The 16,617-nt window shown below is 35.3% G+C and overlaps 2 protein-coding genes across 4 annotated transcripts in view; both read right to left on the reverse strand.

Annotated features, from left to right (window-relative positions):
- Positions 1-1,660: 1,660 nt before the first annotated feature.
- LOC107404678 (hydroxyproline O-galactosyltransferase GALT3) lies at positions 1,661-6,729 on the reverse strand. Of its 3 annotated transcripts, none has more exons than XM_048464838.2 (8): positions 6,295-6,729; positions 4,823-5,748; positions 4,070-4,305; positions 3,681-3,959; positions 2,954-3,082; positions 2,456-2,632; positions 2,253-2,360; positions 1,661-2,147 (listed from the first exon to the last, which is right to left on the reverse strand). In XM_048464838.2, exons 2-8 carry the CDS (start codon positions 5,625-5,627, stop codon positions 1,941-1,943), a joined length of 1,941 nt encoding a protein of 646 aa, XP_048320795.1. In that variant the 5' UTR covers positions 5,628-5,748; positions 6,295-6,729; the 3' UTR covers positions 1,661-1,940. The 3 variants fall into 3 exon arrangements, with proteins under 3 accessions (XP_048320795.1, XP_048320794.1, XP_060669024.1); XM_048464837.2 differs by having other exon boundaries at positions 4,823-5,830; XM_060813041.1 differs by having other exon boundaries at positions 6,244-6,729.
- Positions 6,730-7,149: 420 nt separating this feature from the next.
- Positions 7,150-16,617, reverse strand: part of LOC107405438 (uncharacterized) — a 34,113-nt gene continuing 24,645 nt past the window's right edge. The window contains exons 48-63 of the mRNA XM_016012493.4: positions 16,049-16,558; positions 15,141-15,947; positions 14,918-14,994; positions 13,488-13,941; positions 13,318-13,404; positions 12,619-12,774; positions 12,339-12,523; positions 11,483-12,019; positions 10,675-10,852; positions 10,444-10,586; positions 10,199-10,325; positions 9,498-9,719; positions 9,003-9,359; positions 8,495-8,653; positions 8,105-8,386; positions 7,150-7,781 (exon numbers count right to left, since the gene is read on the reverse strand). Coding sequence (XP_015867979.2) covers positions 7,623-7,781; positions 8,105-8,386; positions 8,495-8,653; positions 9,003-9,359; positions 9,498-9,719; positions 10,199-10,325; positions 10,444-10,586; positions 10,675-10,852; positions 11,483-12,019; positions 12,339-12,523; positions 12,619-12,774; positions 13,318-13,404; positions 13,488-13,941; positions 14,918-14,994; positions 15,141-15,947; positions 16,049-16,558 — 4,440 coding nt within the window. The 3' untranslated portion in view covers positions 7,150-7,622. The remainder of the gene's footprint in view (positions 7,782-8,104; positions 8,387-8,494; positions 8,654-9,002; positions 9,360-9,497; positions 9,720-10,198; positions 10,326-10,443; positions 10,587-10,674; positions 10,853-11,482; positions 12,020-12,338; positions 12,524-12,618; positions 12,775-13,317; positions 13,405-13,487; positions 13,942-14,917; positions 14,995-15,140; positions 15,948-16,048; positions 16,559-16,617) is intronic.

Consider the following 16,617-nt stretch of genomic DNA (forward strand, 5'->3'; position numbering starts at 1 on the left):
TATTCATTGTAAAAAAAAAAAAAAATTATTTTTGAATTAGTAAAATTTTTTAGGCATTCGTGCCAATAGTTTAAAAATATAAGAGAAAAATATTTTTTAAAAAGATCTTTTTCAAAGATAAATTTTAAACGTAAAAATATCTACTACTCATAAAAATCTTAAAGTTATACTGTTTTTATACAAAAGAGCATATGGCGATAAAAACAAAAACATGTTTTTGTGTTAATGAACACATGCAGGTAAAACTTAGGTTAGACAAGGATCTTTCTCCTATATATCCTAACTCTCACAGATTTTACAGCATATGCAAATTATCTTATTTTTAGAAGATTATAATAATACATAAAGTAATGTAAATGAGAAAACTTTTAATCCTATTCCAATTGGTTCAGAAAAAGATATTGACTCCTATTTATGTACAAACTTAGGTAACCAAACAATGATATAGAAAGTGAGTGGGGAATGAGATTTATACACTTAACGATTCTTTAAATTAACCAACCAAAAAATAAAAATTAAAAATTAAAAAAAATATAAAAAAGGAAAAGGAAAGATGGGTTTAAAATCATATTCCAGGTGGTGTGGTTGAATGCTATTGCTAAGTGCGTGAAGTCACTTGAAATTAAAGGGTGCGTGGAAATGAGCTGATCCACACACTTGGTTTGTTGTATTTTTATGATAACTACTTTGTTATGTGTTTCAGTTTGCGTTGACACCTATACCGAGTGTTGGCGGCCTGAGAATCATATGTATAAATTTAAACTATCTCTACATATATATCTATATATATACACGTGTCCGAATCATAGTCACTTATTATTACAAAATCTTACCTTTGAAGACATTTTTTTAGACTTTTTATTTAGAAAAGGAGATTGGCTATTTGGAGTTGCCAATTGGTTCACGTCTTCATAGAATTATAAGGTTGGTATATCCAATATGTCTAGCACTATGGCAATATTTTGGACCTATGCCGTTACTCCACCAAAAAAGTATCCAATTTTGCATATACTTTGTACTCACCACCTTTTCTTCATTGATTTTTATATGCTCAGTAATTTACCATCCATAAAAAACCTTATTCCCCATATTGCATGGTTCAAAGTTGAAACTGTATTTCTTTTGCTCTAGTTGGGTTTTACCTACATTTTTCACTTTTTTTGGTGGGTAGGGTATATACCAACTCAACTCAATTTCAAATTATGCTTCATTTCATGTTTATGTTTATCTTTTTCCCCTTTAAATTTAACTTTTGAGATGTATAATTATCACTAACACCAATTCTCATCGATACTAGTAAACTATTAAAATAAGCAAGCTATACTCAATTTAGTAAAAAACAAATATTAAACACGCTAACAAATGATACCTTAAAAAATTTCTAACGTTTCTGAGATGCAGAGAGAGAAAATTAGGCTGAACATGCAGAAAAAAACAGAGAACATCCAGACCGAACAAAAGAAAACACACGAAGTTCACCAAAGAAAAAGAAAAAAAAGAAGAAAAGACACAAAACACATATACAGGCAGTTGGTTTTTGGTGTTGGAGCTAAGAGTAGAGAATGAGTTTGGTAGGTTTTTCTATTTTGGACCTGAAGCATTTTTTTTATTTTTTCCTTCTTTTTTTTCCCTACGATTTTCTGTATCGATGAAATGCGTATTAGAAGTATCAACCAACACGTATTTGTATATCGATTGATATAGTGAATTTTACGGTACACGTAAAGTTACATATACTGAAATCAACACGATAAGTATGGTAAGATACTAACAACCATGCTATTTGGGTTCCTCAGAAAACCCATAAATAAAAGAATGTAATTGAATTGAATTTGAACACCCAGTTCTGCCCATAATGAGCTGCAATTCAACCTTCCCATGTAAATGCGTGGAAGGAGTATGGTTGATACGCAAGAGTCATGGCGGTGAGGTTTTGATATTTACTCGCAACAGTTGGGCCTCTTCTCTTTCAGCAGCTTCTCCCAAAGGCATAACACCAGTCTTGGGCTTTGGTAATGAGCAAGAATATAATTCGATTGGCAACCAGCATTGAAAAACCTCTCATCGTTAGTGTAGTGCACTTCTTGACCGCTGTTTCTGAGCTCTTCGATCCATATACCCATGGCTACATCTTCTAGTTTAAAAAGCTGAAAGACCGTAATAGCAAGAGATGGTAAATATGACTTTAGTCCATTTATTTTCCAGATGAGACATGCTCTACGAAGAATGTACTTTTAACAGGTCCATTTTACCTGTAGATCTCTTTCCTGGTGCCCCTGGACAATAAATTTGGCAATGTCCCTCGAGATGATATAACCTGGACCATGGGCCCATGGAGGGTATGAAGCATGAGGCCATTCCTGCAAATTAAAAACACCCATTAAAGACAAACTCAAAACTGTGATGAAGAAAATATGCATTCCAATCTGAAAAGGAACTATCATGCGTTTTATACCTTATTACTGATATACCATTTGCTGTCTTTATCCCTCTGGGGTGATGATTCAAAGGATATAAGACCATACAAGAGACCATTAGTCGACTTTTCTTTAAGGCTGGAGAGAACTTCATCAATCCTAACAAAAGCATCATCATCAGTTTTCATGATGAATTTTGCAGGGAGGACCTTTGTCTGCATATTTTTTAGCAGTAAGATGACTTGTAAGAAACACAAAATGAGTGAAGGGAAACAATGAAGACCATATCGTAAATTTTAGTCAAGAACTGGACAAAGAACTATGAGAAAAGAGTGGATGGCATAACCAAAATGCTTAAAAGAAGAAACTGATTTGGCAACGAGTTTAGCAATGGTTATAGGAATTAGAGATGGTTTAAGCCCAAAGCAATCGAACTAGTGTTGCATTAAAGCATACATCCAAGTCACAAAGGATAATTCTTTACAGTTGACAGCACAGGCCCCTAAATTGATAGAAGTGTGGTATTAGGTAATTACCCCCATAATGCAAATAGCAATCGTTTTCAAACTGATCAGGCTGTAATAATCAACAAATGGCATCAGTTGAATATCACCATATGCTTGAGCTTCCCTCCAAAGCTCATAGTTAACCTGCTTGTTCTTGTGCTGCAGGCATGAAGTTATCAAATAAGTCAATCAGTGACCTGCCAATCTTTTCCTGAGCAAGTAATAAATCAGGAATTAGGCAACCAGAAAACATATTTAGGGTCTAAAAAGTATGATTATATTCTAGTGGCAGTTTCTGCTTCAATGCTTCCACAGAAAAGTATGAACTTTATGCTTTTAAATGACAGCTATGAACTCGTTGTTTAATACCAAAAAGATTTGTCCTTTTTTTTTTTTTAATTCCCCCTCATTCTAGGTTAGAAGCATTCACGATATGTTCAATTAAAATAGACTTAAAGAAAACGAAAAATCCACTGAACAACTCCAGAAACTTACAAAGTATAGTAACACAGGAATGGCTAACAATGGAATTTTGAGGCAATCATAATCAATGGTAACTAATAACAGTCAAGCAATAGAGTAAAAGTTACAAAATAAATAAATAAATAAAGAAAAAAAAAATCGCAACTTTGGAGTTTCTTTTCTCTTTTTGATAATTACAGCTTCATGTAGATGATAGATTTTCTTTTGGGCAGTATAATAGGAAAGAGACCATTGGTAAGAATTTGATTCATCCAAATTTGTAATGTTCACTTACAAGGCCAATAAAAAACCGGACAGCTACATCTCCAGAACGTACAGGCTCATACTGCATCCAAGATCTCCTTAGAGCCATTCGACGCTCAAAATTATTTCCACTAGAAAAAACCCCAACCAGCATTACCAGTCTTTTCTTTGGGATAGATGGAGCTTTGAGGAGCTCAACATCAACAACTAAATCATGATCTTCAGAAACAGGCAAGTCTTTAGCCAAGGCAGATAAGAGATTCAAACCACCAGACACTTTGACCTTACCAACTGACCATGGTTCAAGTTTCTGCATTTGTAGAAAAATCATGTAGGTGGGAGTATTCACTCCTATCAAAATGAAATTATGTAAAAGAACAACCAAATTAATCTGTGACCATAAATGAGCTCATACCTTACCTCCCTATATGCAAAAGATGTTTCGTGTCTTCCATTTACAGTCACATGGAATCCCTCTAAACCAACCCATAATGTGGCAGTGAAAGGAGTGCCTTCAACAAAGGGGAAACTAACAGTTCCATGGTCACTTCCCTTAGAAACATTGGTTAACATGTCATTACTAGGACGACTTGTATTTAGATTTTCTTCGGAAGTGCTTCTAACAACTTGTTCATTGCAAAGAACAAGTCCATCAACTGTCGAATTGACTAAGTTATGTTAGTTTACCAGCAGTAAGAACTCTTCCTCAAATTTTAAATCATGGACATAACATTGAAAAAAGCAAGATGGTGAGCAAACCAATTTCTACAGACTTTTTTTGGCTAACCAATAGGGAAAATGTAATCATTTTGATAATTCCCTCCCAATTTTCCTCCCCCCTTTTTTTTTTATTTTTTTATTTTTTTTATTTTTTAAGTTATGGAGCTTTTGGAATGATATTCCATTTCATTAAGAGTGTTATATATAGGTGCTACAAATATTTTTACCAAAATTTTCAGCATTGGGATCATTGAATTGATGATCCCCCTTTCCACCGTACAATACAATGTAAACTGACAAATTATTCTTTTGTTAAACTTGCAGCATAAGTAGAAAGAAATTCAACTTTACAATAAGAAAGTTATAAAATTCACCAGTAAGGAAGTTGGTTTGATTAGTCAGACTAGTGACTAGAAGATTTTGACTGGATAAATAATATGCTATAAAATATACCTTTCAGGCTGTTGGCAGATCTGTGAGCAGGACATCTTTCTTCCTTGCCCCACCCAAGTTCCTTAGTCCATGTACTTTGAACTATAAATGGCTCCTCAGTCATGTTATTCCCAGGTAGACTGACATTATAATGCAAGATAATAGGAGGCTCGGAGTCCCCTGAAAGTGTTGAACCTATAAGCTCAATTAGAAAGCTCCCAGAGGGCCCATCAGGAATGCCAAGCATTGAAATGGAAGAATCCTCAATAAGGCCACAAGGGAACTGAAGAATCGCTCCATCACCTAAGACCGACTTATCAAGCGTATTTACAGAGGAAGGACAATTTTTATTCTCTGGCCCATTACTACTGCTAAAATCTGAGGCTTTTTCTTCCTCAATTATAGACACTAAATCTTTCCATGCTACTGAAGCCTCTTTGACCCCTTGAGCTGTTTCAGGCAAAGCATCTGACCGGGACAGTAGGGGACGCATATATGCCCATACAAGCAATGCCTTCGAATCTTGTTGTGACATGTTGTGTGAATTATACAGCTGATCAAGTCCTTGGACATTAACAAGGTGGGGCTTCTTTGATGGTTTTGTCGACGGTTTTAGTTTTGGTTTTGGTTTTGGTACCGTCTTCACTCTGATCTCGGAAGGCATGATGAACTCGCTGTCGTCCTTTGTAAGCGCATCATTTTCTGGATGGTAATGGAAGAAACTATATGCTGACTGCTTCTGTGGCTGTCTTCCAACAAGACTGTAACGGAAAATCAAGATCATAGCTAAAGCCAATATCATCACGCCCCCAGACCACTTCTTCATTTTTGAAATCTCTTTTTGAGTTAAATCTGTTGGTTATTTATGCGTAATAAACTTGAGTAAGCATGTGGCCTGAGTTCTTGGATCATCATCCTCTGTTTCCTACTTGCAGACCATGATAATGCTGCAAAAAGCTGAAATTTTTCAAAGCAAAAAACCAGGAGCAACTTCAAATCTGAAAACAACACTACCTCATTTGCCTATATCTGCATAATGGGAAAAAAAAAAAAAAAAAAGGTTGGAATTGGATCTTTAACTTCTTTAGTCATTCAAGAACTCACACCAGACAAAACAGCTGAAGTGAGTCTATTTTTAAAAATTAAATTAAGAGAAAAATAAGAGCTAAGAAACAACTTTTTTTATTTGACCCCATTTTGTTTCCCCATTCAACCAAATTAGCAGGGAACAACTAAGAAACCTAGCTTGTATCAATATCCATTCTAACAAAGCTATTTAAAAAAAAAAAAAAAAAAGTCGCAAATAATAAAACAAAATAAAGAAAAAGCACTTGCCCATTTGGAAGCTTGCAATGAGTTGTTATTGTTAGTTTTAGACAACACTGAATCTAAGAAATGCATCACCTTAACCGAAAAGGAAAAAGAATAACTGTTTTGCATACCATTTTTCTTTTTTTGTATGAATAAACAAGTGAGCAGAAAGAAGGCCTTACGGGCGTCAAAATCTGAATCCTCAGGCTCTCAACGCAAAAGATCCAACACATTCACTAACCAACCTTCCATATTCAGTCCAGAGCTAAAGAGAAACACAGAGAGAGGAAAAAACAAGAAAAGAGAAAAGAGAAAAGAGGCTGAGCTTCAAGCTGACCTTCCAAGCAAACATAATATTATAATATAAATATATAATCATATTATTTATAATCCTTTTTCTAACGGCGTTGTTTGGGGGAGGTTGCCATGTCAACTCCACGTCGTTTGTCCGGTGTCGGAGTTTTGGAGGTTGGGGGGCCATTATCTAGTGCTTTACAGGCCTACCCAATCGAACTTGGTACTTTTATTTACTACCTTTCGTTCTCATCTTAGAAACGCAACCGTGTTTTCCTCCGTATCTGAGACTTTAGTCTACGGCTCCATGCACCTTTTTTTTTTTTTTTTTTTGGTTTTCAATTCTTTATTTATTTTTGCTTCAAGAAAATAGAAGTCTATGTCAATTGCTGCCCATGGGCTATGGCCAAACGCAAACATGGAAAAAGGACGAACTGTTATTGTAATTATTATTATTATTATTATTTTTCCTTCATCCCTGAAATGAAGTTCCTGAAATTGTCTTTTTTATTTATTTTTTTATTTTTATTTTGTGTAATAATTTTGCTTTTTGATAAATATTTTTGCCATGCAAGTTTCCTGACCAAATACAATTTCTCCTGAAAATTACAGGAAAAAATAAAAGAAATAAAAAATCTATATTTATATGTTTAATCATTGGGATTTCAATTCTTAAAGCCGATCTAAAGACATGTAAAGCACCTTGTGGAACCAATTTTTATGGGGCTAATTGAGTTGCCGCCTTTTGAAAATTGTACATATATTATTAACTACATACTTTTGAAGTATATACAACGAATGTCAAAATCTGTACAAAGTCTTGGGAGACTGAAAAATAAATCACCGAGTTGACTTCTCTATAAGAGCTTCATATTTACATCATACCAATGTGCATTTGCGGCTATGGTCCATGTTCAAAGATGTTGGTCGGTCCACCGAGTCGCATCTGTTAAACAACCATCTGGATCAAAACAATCTCGGCGTTGTTGTAATCTTTAACACGTGCTAGGGTTGCTGATCCCTCAAACTGGTTTTTAATGGAATTACTGAACTCTGACTAATTTTCTATGGAAAGGAAAAAAGAAATAATACAGAACTCAAAACAATTGACTCGTTCACCAAGAAAAAGGTAGGCTTTAGTCCTGAAAAGAATCTAAACATCTGGACCTTATGATATGATGATTGACAGTAAAAAGCCAAGACACAGAATTTTGCACTAGCCATGACTTCGGCTCCCGAAAGTCGAACTTTGAGGAACTAAAGGAGGCAACTGTTGGGGAGACCAAACCCCCATCCCTTCTTTTGGTACAACTTCAGCACTAGGATCATCAGCAATCGGTGAATATGGTTTTGTTACTTTCTTTTTCAGCAGTCCCTAAACAAAAATGGCAAAAGTGAGACTCATAATCATTACACTCAAAATTCTCCAACACCTTAGGAAAAAAGTCATCACAAGATCTTGGCTTTTACATGGATGTCATAGATACCCAACAATAGAACACATGTATGGTGCAAATGAAATGATCCAATTGGAGTCCATTTTATTTTTTGAAATTCAAATATTTATAGTTTAGAGACAGAGATATGATAATTTTTTCTTTAGAATTGTAGGTAAAATAATAATAATAATAATAATAATAATAATAAACATGGCTTCTTTTAAACTCGAGGTGTATGGAAATAGCATCGGAAACTAACCTTTGATTGGTTTGGTCCGTAAGTGTACATTGCTTGCTCAATTGAAGAGTAAACTTCAAGAGACTGGTGGGTTTCAGGAATGCATTTTATAACACGTACTTGTTCTTTCAACTCTGTAGACCGTAGATAGAGAATGAGACGTGAAGGTGGACTTCTTGGCTGGTCCTTTTTTCCATGTGTCAATTCCATTGTTGCCAGGTCATCCCACAGGACATCCCACATTATCGAACATGGATCCCTTGCTGGACTGAATTTCCTCTGAGCAATAATGTGGGAGGGTTGCTGAAATCATGAGAAATATAACATTTAGTTTGTCGTTAATTAAAAGTATGGTTACTGTGGATGGAAGAGGATTATTTAAGCACCACAGATTGTTTTCAATCAATTTACCTGCAATAATATTGCTCTCCGATGAGTGACGGCAAGAATTTTTCCTTTTGGGAGTAGAAAATGGTCTTCATAAGCATCTGACAAGGCAAATTTTCCACGCACTTTAAATAGATCAACCTGGCTGAAAAATGAACCTGATTCTGCCAACTGCAATATAACCTTCATGACAAAACAAATAATTCAGATTCACATTCACCTATAAGACAAGTAGGTCATCAACATAATTGAACATAATAATTAGTGGGTATTCTACAAGAAAGCTCAACTAGTTGGTAGAAAAAAAACACCCCTTTCAGGATCAATGGTAACTTAAGAAGAAATCCATAACTATTTTCCCACATATTTACTAATGTCTGGACCAAAAAATCCAATGTGTTGGATAGAAACTAATATAGAATCGCTTACTTTATTTTCTAAATCCCAGCATACCTATCAAATGCATATATATATATATATATATATAAATAAATTAACACAGAAGAGTTTCTGTAGTAAATTGAACTAATACCTGTCCCTGTGCTTTGTATTCATCGTAAGGCCGGAGTAAATTATCACCACCAACAACGCGGGGAAATCTCCTGCGGAGGAGTTGTTCATCAGAAGTTATTGCTGCAGCTATCTTCATTCTCATAGCATTCGCCCCTTCAGTGGTTTTTGACAAAAGATCCAAAACCCCACTAACTGGTTGTGCAGCTGCACCAATTATTCCTTTACCAACACCTTGAACAAAACCCTCAACACCAGAGCTCTTTGCACCTTCAAGAGGTTTTGTCAATATTCCAGTGACTCCTCTGAACAGACCTTTTGCTAGTGCTCCACCTCCCTCTCTAATAACATCACCAAAGGCCTCTACACCCTTGTTTTCCTGCCAGATTAAGTAGATGAAAATAACACAGAATATAACAGCATAAGACTATACATACTGAGATTTTTTTTTTTTTTTTTGGGGAGTAGAACCATAATTACTTAGTTAAACATCAAATGAAAATTATTTTAAGTAAACCTGTCTCTGCCGGCTTTGGATGAATTTCTTATCCATTGACAAAGCAGCCATGCCCTTGCTCATATGTCCAAGTGCACTGCTTGCATTACCCAATATATCAACACCCGAAAGCAACTGAAGAGGTTGCCCTAGTAGATCTTTCCGAATGTTTGAAATAGCAAAACTTATCATAGAACTTTGCCTCATGCAAACATTCTCATGAAACCTTTGATTAATTCTTACCTGAATGACAAATATAAAATATGTGGTTAAAAATGTAAAGATTTCAACAGCATATATCAGAGCCCAAGAAAAATAGAAAGTTCTAATATCACAATAGTTGCACAGTAGGAAAGTTTCTCAAGAGTTAACCAGTCTTGGGTATCTGTGTTTGATAACTATACAGCCAAAAATAGTACAAAAAAGTAGCCCACAGATATAGAGTTGAATCACCAGAGTTAAGCTGGAAAAAAATTCCTAGGCAGAAACCTAGGCTCTGACATGATAAAGAAATAATTAGGAGGTCAACATCTAAATTTTTAAATTACCGAACAAACAAAGGTATAAATATGTAGACTCTCATGTACAAGGAATGAAGAAATCAAATAAAGAACTATAAAAACGACCAACAAAAAATAAATAAATTATAATTCCTAGAATCTTGAAATCCCAAAGAAATCATGAAACCAAGAAACACCATAGAGAAGAACTGTAATACTTACTTGCATATTCTCGGTGTTCCCCAGTGCAGTCATCAAGGATGCCCAAAAGCCAAGTACTCCCCTTGGCCGTTGACTGGGTGACATGGCCATTGACACTTTTAATCGAACTTCCGAGATGCTAAGAACACTGTAAGTTAAGCAAAAACTATTTGAAACGATTTCAAGCAACAACATGTGGAGAAAACATACTAATGGTGGAGAAACACAATAGTTTTAATGGCAACTCCAAAAAGTTCCTTGCATACCCAATTTCGATTATTGGATCAACTGAAACAACAGTTGTTTGAGTTTCTTGTAAGCGACTAAGGTTGACCTGCTGGATCATTTCATGAAGACGCCAGATAATAGGTTCATGAATGTTTATAAGAAATGCTGAACTTTCGGGTCCCTGATCCATCAACAGGAATATAAGTTATATATGCATATGAAAAAAATGTCAAACCATCCCTAGATTATTAGAAATTAGTTATACTCACTTGGAAACCAATGAATGGATAAACACGTAGATCCACAGACCCATTTGATTGCATTGTCATAGAAAATTTCAAGACATATTCTGTCTCGTCACCAACTTTCTGTGGTCTAAAAAGAACTGGTGTTGGAGTTAATGGCAACTGGTTGTCCACTTGTAACCCATGCATTCTTAGTTTGAATCTGTAAAGAAGTGAAAGTATATGAAGTCAACAATTGCATATCATTCAATAGCTGGGGAAAAGAACAAAGAAGTATAACAATGTTCAAAAATAGTGCCCAGTGCTTCAAAAGTAATTCACGCTTCTTTGACAAGAGAAGATGGCTAAGTTTGATCATCTGTCACCTGGACCGTAGATCTTGCTAATTTTGCATTGCTAGACAGTAATTAAATAAGCATGCTCTTAAAGGAAAAACCCTGCCATAATTTACAGAGGATTGACCAGACTCCAACAACTGGAAGGTCATATTCAAGTCAACACATCTCTTCTGCCACTAGCATGATTTATACCTCTCCCAATTAATTAAATTTTTTCTGTGCCTAACTTTGGAAGTTAAAAAGATAATGTAGTAAACGACATAATAACTAATCATGATGAATATTACATGTTCAAAAGGATATCCAAAAGTGCATATTCAAGCACTACGGAGATATTCCAACGAAGAGAATTTTCTAACTTCCAATTATAGATTTTTGCTTATTCCTCTCTACATGCATGGCTATCGAGATTGTATAAAGAAGCACACTAGCTCCATCCAATGAAGCAACAAAATTTAACTCTCCAGCTCTAGATGTTGATAAGAGCAACCTACCGACTGATACCAGAGCCCAAGCCAGTTGAATATGCAAGAAAAAGATTCTGAACTGACAGGTACAGGATTTCCTCAGGTGTATGGTCAATAATTGATAATCCCAACTCAGCAAGTTCTACAATGACATGAAATTCACATCCTGAGATGGATTGTGTCGGTTGATGTTCTGGGTCCTTAATAGAAAGCTGAGACATAGATGAATCTTTTCTGCTCAATGTTCTAATGGGTTCACTATCTGGCATCCAGTCACTGATCTTAACAACATTTGTTTTTTCTTCTTTTAGTATGGTAACACGTAGAGCTCTAGAAGCTCCAGTAGCCACATGAATGGGCTGATGATCAGTGATTTCATCAATATCATACTTCAGTGATTTCATTGGATCGGTCCCATCTGGTAGGAGTTCCAATAGCTGTCTTCTACCAAGATCTTCCCATAGAAAAGAAGCAGCTGAATTAGGAAAGAGAAACTGCCATGAATCATTGGAACCATCTACTTGCCGGAAACGAATGGGTAAAAACATGGAACGGTTTTCAATCCTGTAAGTAGAAACTCAATCATTATTGCAGGATCCAGTACAAAAGAATATAATTGTAGAAACAGTAATAAAACCATGTATTTAAATTATGAAAAACAAGAAAAATTATTCATATTAGTTGACTCAATTCAATTTCACCATAACAAAAAGATTCATAAAAGTAGTTTCTTCACTACATGATATATGGAAGGCAAGCATATTGTCTACTATAACTTTTTTGCAGATATGTCAAGGTTTCACAACTCAAAATGAGAGGCAGAAAAAGAAAGAAAAAAGATAAAAGTAATAGAACACAAAAGCTGTTAGAGGAAGTCTATAACCTGTACGGACTTGACGATGAGTTTGGACGGAAAATAACTTCATAGCTCGAGTTTTTTGCTCCACTTCTTACCGCTATTCTTAATTGCAATTGATCATCACCAATATCTTTCCTCAAGCAAATTCTCATAACACCTTCATGGCAAACACTAAATGTAGTACTCCATTTATACCCATTAACTCGCAGCTGAAATGAAAATAAATGCATGCCACTTAAAAATAAATTACAATATACTACTTATTCATGAAGAAGAAATTACATAAACATTGAACAGAACATACCTTCAGGAGCTCAACTTTGGAAGAAGACTGCCAACAGAAGGGTTTGGCATAGTCTGTGGGATGAATCCATGTCATTGACTGAGTATCACACTGCTGCAGGCAAAGGCTGTAACCAAACCTATTTATAAACAGGGCATGGGGCTGAAGATGGACAACCTGGGAACCGACCATTTAGTAGTTGTTAATACCAATAAAGTAGTATATATTAGCAGTCATTACTACCTGTAAATTTATTTATCACCCAAAAGATTCATTTCTCACTACTCCTTTATACACGTTCTAATAATTTGTGATAAAAGCAAATTTATATAACCAGATCCTCCAAGTATGAAGTCCCAATATTTCACCTATACCATGTAGATCTAACAGTCCCTGAATTTAAGTAAACATGGTAGTTATTCTTCTATATCCTAGGGGTTCCATAGATATGTAATGGACCTAATGGCTGAGCATCTTCTGTTCATTAGGCTGCTGAAGAATGATTGAAAAATGGCATCTCTTTGCATCTGAAGAAAGCAGAGTAGTTCTTTTTCCGTTAAAAGTTTTTGTGTTTATTTTCTAATACTTCTTTGAAAAATAGATGGGTTTCAGAAACAATTTAAACAAAAAACTATTAATTAAATGTTAAAACTTTTTTTTTTGGCATCTTTTGCACAGTCTAGAGAAACAGTTGAGAGTTCCAAAACATTGTATTTCGACCTTTGTTCTATCTGAGGTCATGTTCAATCGGGCTGAAAGCTTGTAGTAAGATCCATCTGAACCGAATGCTTTGACATCAACGCGCTCCTAATGCAATCCAGTTTTCAATAAGCACCACAGAATTGGAACATATTATAAACATCTATGAAAACCTTTCTAATAATTCCCACCTTGTTTTCCAGCTCAAGAAGAGAAATCCCAGGACTGTAGATTTCTGAATGATGTAACGCAACAGAAATACCCACCCGTGGAGACACATATGCATCTTTTTGAGATTGAAACAACATAACCCCACTGCGGCCTGCATTATCTTGTGGAGAAAGCATGCTAGGAGTTGGACTAGTATCCTCAATTACTTCAAGAACTTGAATATTTCTCCTTGGCGTAGAATGCCTCCTCTCCATAGAGTTTGAAGGATTTTTTAATACCATTTTTGCAGACTTGACTGCTCTAGAAAGCATTTGGGAATCCATATCTGCATTGTCCATGGGTTCTACTTCGACCACTCGATATGCCAAAGACAGAGATGAATTATTAATAATCCAATAAGGAACAAAAAACCTGATTGTTTTGGGAGCAGCAGTAGTTCCCCCCATGTCACGTTCAATTCTCACACGTAGTCTCCTGCAAAAATGACAGTGATGGAGATCATGGATAAAGAATTCAAACATATATCTTTTCAACAAATAATCACAAGAAAATTAATATAATCTTTTATCTACACTAAAAGATTATATATATAAATAATCACAAGTAAAAATGACAGAATAATAATTAGACATTAAAGACTATATATTACAAGACCTTTTAAAATTGCAAAAACAATCTTTGAGAAACATACATAAAGAAACATAATGTACTGACAATGGTAATGCAATATATTGTTTTCTTCCACTAACATTCCAAATCCATTTTCAATTGCAATCACATATAGGCATAACAGAGAATAAAATTAGGAGGAATGACAAAACTAGTACCCATTAAATATGAATGCCATAGCATGACACGACAATGAAGCAAATAATAATAATAATAATAATAAAGGAAAAGAAAGGAACATAAGAGTAAATATAATGTATAAGACAACTCAATGAATATCTTAGTTTCCTTACAAATTAACATGAAGAACAAGCCACAGACTCATTCTAGACAGATGAAGAGCTCCCAGCTCAAGATTAGAAACTATGTTGTTCTGAGAGTAATATATTGTACCAGTCTACAGTCAGTACCCATTAAACAAATGGAAACCTTGCTATACAAGAGGATCAGGGAATAGGAATCTCTTTTGATAGAGAGTAAAACATCAAAAAGGTAATGAATGAAACTGCATCAGAAAGATGCAACATTTAATTTTATAGATATACGTTAGTAAAGATAGGGATTTGATAACTGCAAAAGGAACTTAACACAGTCTGCGTATAAACAGAACAATAAGAAAGAAATTGATTTTCAACCTCCAAAGTCAGTAAATGAGAAATTTAGCAAGCAAGATACAAAGAATTGAAACACGTTATGAACCAACTGCAACTAAATTTATTCCAAATGATTGGTGCCCCTCCACCATGAAGAAAAAGAAGAAGAAACCCTTCAAACCACAAACCTTTTACTTTGCGGATGAACCATCCAGAACGATGAGACATGGTCATTGGAAGATAGGTTCAAAACAAGAACAGGGCCCTGTAAAAAATAAAATAAAATAATAATAATAATAATAAAAACAAAAAATGAAGAGAAGAAGAAGAAGAAGAATATTAAAACTTTCCACTGACATTGGATTTTAGATACATGCAGCAAAACCATCCTTACTCAGACTAACTTCTTACCTTCTCCATAACCCAACCACCCTCCACAAGCAATGTAAGGTAAATAGGTTTCCGGATATCAGCTGAATACACATGTACACTCCCGCGTGAAGTAATCTTTCCATGCTGTGCCTCATCATAATTTCCTTCTTTTGTTTTCTCCAAGATTGTGAATTCAGCTGGACATGGAAGTCGGTTTTCCAACTTCATAGGAGAGTTAACTGAGATTTTCCAGTCGTAAACAGGTGCATTAAGCTCCGTATGAAGAATTGAGGCATCTGTTCCAATGCTAAGCCAAAATTGTTTACTTCCTTTACTAGAACAACACAACAGAATATCCTTCTTCTCAAGTTGATTCAACTTGAAGATAGAAGCAGACAACTTATTTTCATGCTTCAAAGAATATTGTTTAGAGAGTGAAGCATGCTCCATGAGCATCTGGTCCTTTCCAACCACCACTGCATAACCCCATGAATAAGGAGGCTGATAATGATCAACAGAAGGACGGACTTGTAAGCATAGGTCAGAATCCCGTGATGTACTTCTCCATGGTAAAACTGCAGAATCTCTAGGACCTATGGAAGAAAGATCACTATTAAAGTTATTTATGCCTTGATTGGGAATTTGCTGCCTTGTTCTAACCCAACGTCTTCGTCGTACAACGTCGAAAGCTGACTTTGTGGATGACTTTGAAGAAGTTGGAGGCCATTTCAAACTGTGCAAATCAGGCCCATATGCCCAGCCATCTTTGTCAACAAACTGAGATTTATCAATAGTCCAAGTTGATGCCCAACGCCACCCAGGAGGCAGCGGAGGTTCAAAGAAATCCTATAAAAATAGAGCAAAAGGTAGGTGAACATACACATTATAGTGAGTTAGAATAAAGTAGCTTGTTATAGTAGAGAAAATAATTTTGTCAAGAAACTCACCCTAGAGGAATGTGAGAAATCTCGGGTGCTCCAATTCCCTGGATCATCACCGCGAAAACCAGACCAATTGTTACCCCAACCAGAGGATGCATTATAAAACTGATTTTGAAATATCTCTTCCACCACATTGTTCCTGCTTTCTAAATTGGGATTGTGGCCATGAATCAAAGAGACATTACATACTGAAAAATCCAACATAATATCTGATTCATTGATTATTGTTGCAAGACTCCTAAAAATTGCATGCTTCTTGCCATTTTTCATGACAACTTCCATGGCAATGAAATCACTCTGTAATGATTTGGGCACCACTGACAGTGGAAGAAAAGACCGAATACTCTCCCAACCACCCTTTGGGCTTGGACCAACCCAAAATCCTATGTCTCTATCACCAACATTCTTAGTTCCTGTATCTCTTTGAAAATTTGGAGTTGATTTCCTCTCAAAATAAGAACTAGAAACCAATAGGCATCCATACTCATGCAATTCTTCAGAAGTATTATGTTGAACCTGAAAAATGCAACATTAAAAAAGCAAGAAAAACTCAATTCCACCACCCCCAAAAAAAT

This window comes from Ziziphus jujuba, chromosome 11 (genome assembly GCF_031755915.1).
Source record: "Ziziphus jujuba cultivar Dongzao chromosome 11, ASM3175591v1".
Lineage (NCBI taxonomy): Eukaryota > Viridiplantae > Streptophyta > Magnoliopsida > Rosales > Rhamnaceae > Ziziphus > Ziziphus jujuba.